At 37.4% G+C, this 5,357-nt stretch overlaps 1 protein-coding gene across 1 annotated transcript; it reads left to right on the top strand.

Moving 5' to 3' along the window:
* The first annotated feature begins 318 nt into the window (after positions 1-318).
* On the top strand, positions 319-1,347 carry LOC110888490 (F-box/kelch-repeat protein At3g06240-like). Its single transcript, XM_022136015.1, has one exon. The coding sequence runs from the start codon at positions 319-321 to the stop codon at positions 1,345-1,347; it is 1,029 nt and encodes a 342-aa protein (XP_021991707.1).
* The last annotated feature ends 4,010 nt before the right edge of the window (positions 1,348-5,357 follow it).

Raw genomic sequence — 5,357 nt, 5'->3', positions numbered from 1 at the left:
TATATATATATATATATAGATATATATATACATATATATATATATATATATATATAGATATATATATACATATATATATATATATATATATATATATATATATATATATATATATATATATATATCAATCGGTAACATGATGGTAAAAACTTCATTAACCATGATTTATCTTTATGTTGTTGGCATTTATAATACTCCCTTATAAATCATTCGTCAAAACTCAAAACAAATCTCTCAGTTTAACGCAACCCCCCCCCACACACACACACACATCCTCTCTTTCCCCTTTTCGGACCCGTTGCCAAACCTAGGGTTTCAATGGCACATCCTTTGTATGAAGTCGAAGAGGAGATACTTATAAGACTAGATGTGGAAGATCTCCTCCGATGCAAGAGTGTCTGCAAGTCATGGTCGAGTCCACGTTTCATTAAAGCCCATCTCAATCATCAATATGATAATGACCATGACCATGACGATGAAAGATTTAGACATCGAAGAATTACTATATCTAAAGAAGCCGAATACATTTCATCGTGGAACTATGCGATTGACGACAACTTCTTTGGCCTCAATGACCGGCATCTAATTGGTTCGTCAAATGGGTTGGTGTGTGTCTCCCCTTCGCCTGCTAAAATTCTAGTAGTTAATCCTTCGACTAGAGAGGTACAGAAAGTAACCAAGCACCAAAATCCTGAAACCGATTCTCTGTGTTGGGGCTTCGGTTATGACTCATCAACAGATGATTATAAACTTGTCTTAGGGTTTAAGAAAGATGAAAATCATACATGTTTTCAAGTATTTAGTTTGAGATCCAATGCTTGGAAGGTTACCGGGGAAATTAATTATGTTTTTAGTAGCAGAGTCGGTATCTTATGCAAAGGGGCCCTTCATTGGTTGGCATATGCATATGATACTTCATCCGAAAAGAAAAATGTAATTCTTTCATTTCATTTCTCCGAGGAGAAGTTTCTAGAAGTCCCTATGCCAGATGAAGTGAGATACCACCAGCTATATAATGTTCAACACTCTTCAATGCGTTTGGGGACTATGAATGAGTGTTTATGTTTATACCCAAATGTATTTATGCGTAATGTTTGGGTAATGAATAAGGAGCGGTCTTGGGAAATGTTTGGGTGGGAACGTGCGATCAAGGATGAGGCTGTGCACAACATGAAACTATTGAAAAATTACATTCCAAATAAGAGGCCCTTGTGTCATGAAATATGGTCTCATAATCATTGGTTGCGCAAAAGTCGGGTGTTCCTCGGAACACCAATATACGTGGAGAGTCTTGTGTCTCCCCATTTTCACAAGAAGTTGCCGAGAAAAAGACGGCCAGGAATGTGACAACCCACACTTTCAGATTACCATTGTTTCCTTATAATTATTATTATTATTATTATTATTATTATTATTATTATTATTATTATTATTATTATTATTATTATTATTATTATTATTATTATTTTGTCTGGTCCAGTAAAACTCAATACTCGTCTGCTCTAACTTTTCTCATAAGTGGTAGTTATGTTTATGTTATATAAATATAACAATAATAACAACTTGTTGCGCAATGATATGATATAGGTACGATTACGTGTATGAACATGTTTTGCGAGACTCATTATGGAAACTGTGATATGCATGTATATGTGATGTGTTATATATGAAGCTTTACCCTGATTGTGTTTATAAGATTACATGTGTACGTTACTAGATATTTATGTGTGCATATTAACTGTACACGAAGTCGTTAAACGTGTTATATGTATTAATCGTGTTTAATTGCTTATGTCGCATTGGCGTATTTGTACGTACGTAGTAGAGTAAATAATGTAGTGTCGTCTAGTCTCTCACTTGGGCCGCAACACACTTCTTTTGGACCGCACTTCTTTTTGGGCCGCGATGCATGTATTACATGTATTAGATCACCCACTTTGAACCTTCATCTTATTTTCTGAACCCATCGGCCCACACTTGTTAATTAAGCCCAAATCCATTATGGGTTTCGTATACAAGAGAGATAAAGGGGGCACGTAAATTGTGATTTGGAAGTTGAACCAACCCTAGTACACCCCATTCCTTCTTCTTGTTCTTGCGATCAGACTACCCTTCGAAGAATTTCACTTCCTGTTGAAGCTAGACTCTTGTGAATAGCAACATCCTTAGTCCGGTTAGTACTATTATATTGTATGGAATCTGATTTATGACAATACATGGTTTCGTATAATTTTAATGAGTTAGAAAGAGTAGGGTTTACATGAATAAATCTTGTGTACTTAGTTAATAGCTTTAATAAGCTTCTGTTAATGTTTTGCCACTAATTGCTTAAGTTTGCTCATGTTAATTGATGAATTCTTTAAACTGATAATGAACGAAGAGTGGTAAGATCTTATGGGCTGTGGTAATCGAATAAAGATAAGATTGAAACTATAAATTCATATTAGGTATTTGCAAAAAGGATTGTATATGTGTATGAAATTATAATATGCAAAACAAATTTGTGGCTTTAATTATACACAGTTAGTGCACGAATATTATATATAAATTAACAAAACAGTGTGGTTCGTTGGTGTGTCATATTGGTTCGATTTAATTGATGATCTTATTTTAGCCATTCATTAGCAAGTAGGGTATATTGTTAGGTGATTTTAATGGCAAGTGGTATGAAACTAGGTTGCGGTTAATATTGATGATAATTGATTTGTGTTGGGCTGGTTAATTGGAAGTAATTAACATAAAGAAATCATTGGGCCTCACATAAAATCTGGGCTGAATACCTTGGCAGATTGCATGTATGTTAGTTGGGTTATTATAGGTTAAATGGAGTGCTAAACATTATTAGACTAATTCATTTGTAATCGGACCACACTATGTTTTAGAATTTCTGATATAATGGGGCTGCAACTTTTAATCAGAATATTTGGATTGTGGGCCGAGATTCAATAAATGTATTAGTTGTTATGCTAATGTAATCCCTATACATGATGGATTATAACTTGATGTAAGGGTTAACAGTGGGCCAAGTCAATGGTAATGGGCCGGTCACACATTGAAGAGGGTTTGGGGGCTTAGTCTAGCACAAGTATTTGTTTACATAATAGACGTTTAATGTTGTAAATTGATATTTAAAGTGGTGCCCGGTGAATCATCAACATGGTGGGGATTCAAAACACTTATTACATGAAAGCATGGTGTTTGTGGCAAATTGTTTAGTTGCATAATCTGATAACTTGCATGACATTATACAGTTCCTATTTGTGTAATGTGTGTATAGAATGAAAAGATTAAGCGATATACGACTGATTGTTAATGGTATCCATGTTAGGATCGTTTGAGCAATTTGAACACGTAACTAATCTTACCGAGCAAACCAAAGGTGAGTTCATCTCTCTTGAGCATGCGTCCCGGTGGTTGGGACAATCAGTGGGTATCCCGAGCAGGGATAAGTCTTTTGGGTAAAAACGGGAATGTTGGATAATATACTCTTCCTATCACCTTTAAAGTCCCTCCGTGTTGTTTGGTTACCAGGAAGGTAACATGGTATTAGTTAGTAGCGCTACTTAGGTTTGGCAACCTCACCCCGTTCCTGGGAGGACGGGTGTTGAACTAATGACCTAGTCATGACCAATGCTTTGATAGGAGCATTGGAGAAAGGGCAAAATAATCAGAAGCCGTCTTGTATTGGGGTATTATCAACATTGTTTTCAACATTACTTTCGGAATTAAATTTCAATGGATTAAGTAAACACTTGGTAACTATCATTTTCATAAAACTATGAATTCACCAGCGTTGTCTGATACACTTGTTGCATGCTCGCAGGTTGTTAGATATCTTGGATTTGGGAACTTGCTGTCTGGAGTAGCTGGAGTGGTCATGGGTCGACTGGAGGGATTCATGTGAATGAACTATTGATATCATACATTGGTTTTTTTTGAAACGATTTAACATTGGTTTACTATTTGCTTCCGCTGAACATGTAGGTTTTCATTTAAACTTACTGATGGTGTTTTTCATTATTAACTGAGGATTTTATTTTGAAACTTGTATGGGTTCAATGTAATTAGTGGCTCGTTGTTGGTATGTCACATGCCTAGCAGAGACATTCCCTATGTGGTATTTTGGGGGTGTGACAGTTTGGTATCAGAGCCACTGGTTATAGTGAACTTGGTTTTAAAATGTTTTTATAAAACCAGACTATAACTGAACACTACCGAAATCGACCATGACACTCAGCTCCAGACTGCAAGGTTCGTTTCTCATTTACTATTGCATAGTATATCTAGTGTACACTTATGTATGACATTCACGTGAATTCACACTTGGCACAACAGCGTTAGCCCTTATGTTACCAACCCCTGTTATGTGATCTGTTAGTGTGACACTACCCATTGACTATTGTGATTCTTAATCCTGTAAAACCTTTCGTTTTCTATTTGAATGTGGGGAACCTTTTAACACAAGTTAAGAGGCACTGAGATAAACATGCAAAACGCCTTATTATTATGGGTGCACACATAATAATAATGTGAGGTGCATGTGACTCCCAGTGAGGCTTAACGAGTGTGAAAAGGGTTCTGCTCGGCTAATTGGTGATATGTTAGAACTCAGTAGTCTATAGAGGTCATAGTAATGTTTGACTTCTACTCGAACTTGCATTTTAAATCCTTTCTCTTCTTGTATAGAAACATGAGCGGACGAGGCCATGGACGTGGCCACATTGCTATGACGCAGGCCGAATTAACCAACTTGATCAACATTCGTGTAGCTGAAGCCCTAGCGGCTTACCAGGCTGGTCAACCTGCGAATCAAAACAATCCACCTGCTCCACCTGCATGTACGTACAAGATGTTCATGGATTGTAAGCCACAGACCTTCAGTGGGACCGAAGGGGCTGTAGGACTCTTGCGATGGTTCGAGAAGGCAGAATCAGTATTTGCAATGTGTAACTGTCCTGCTGGGGACAAAGTGAAGTATGCTACGGGCACACTCGAGGATGGTTCCCTGACATGGTGGAATGCCCAGGTTCAGATGTTGGGTATTGAGATGGCGAATGCCACTACTTGGGATGATTTCAAGGAGTTGATGAGAGAGGAGTATTGTCCTCGTGATGAGGTTCAGAAACTGGAAAACTAGTACTATAATCTGAAAATGGAGGGATTTGAGATTGAAGCATACACTAGGAGGTCTAATGATTTAGCAACTTTGTGCCCTAACATGTCTCGACCCCCACATCGGCGAATTGAGTTGTATCTCAAGGACTTAGCACCAGCTGTTAAGGGGTACGTTACTGCTGCAAACTTAGGCAATCTTCCCCGTATCGTCCGTTTGGCACATAAGATTACTGACCAAGAGG

Source organism: Helianthus annuus, chromosome 7 (genome assembly GCF_002127325.2).
Source record: "Helianthus annuus cultivar XRQ/B chromosome 7, HanXRQr2.0-SUNRISE, whole genome shotgun sequence".
Classification (NCBI taxonomy): domain Eukaryota; kingdom Viridiplantae; phylum Streptophyta; class Magnoliopsida; order Asterales; family Asteraceae; genus Helianthus; species Helianthus annuus.
This window is presented reverse-complemented; position numbering and strand designations above follow the sequence as displayed.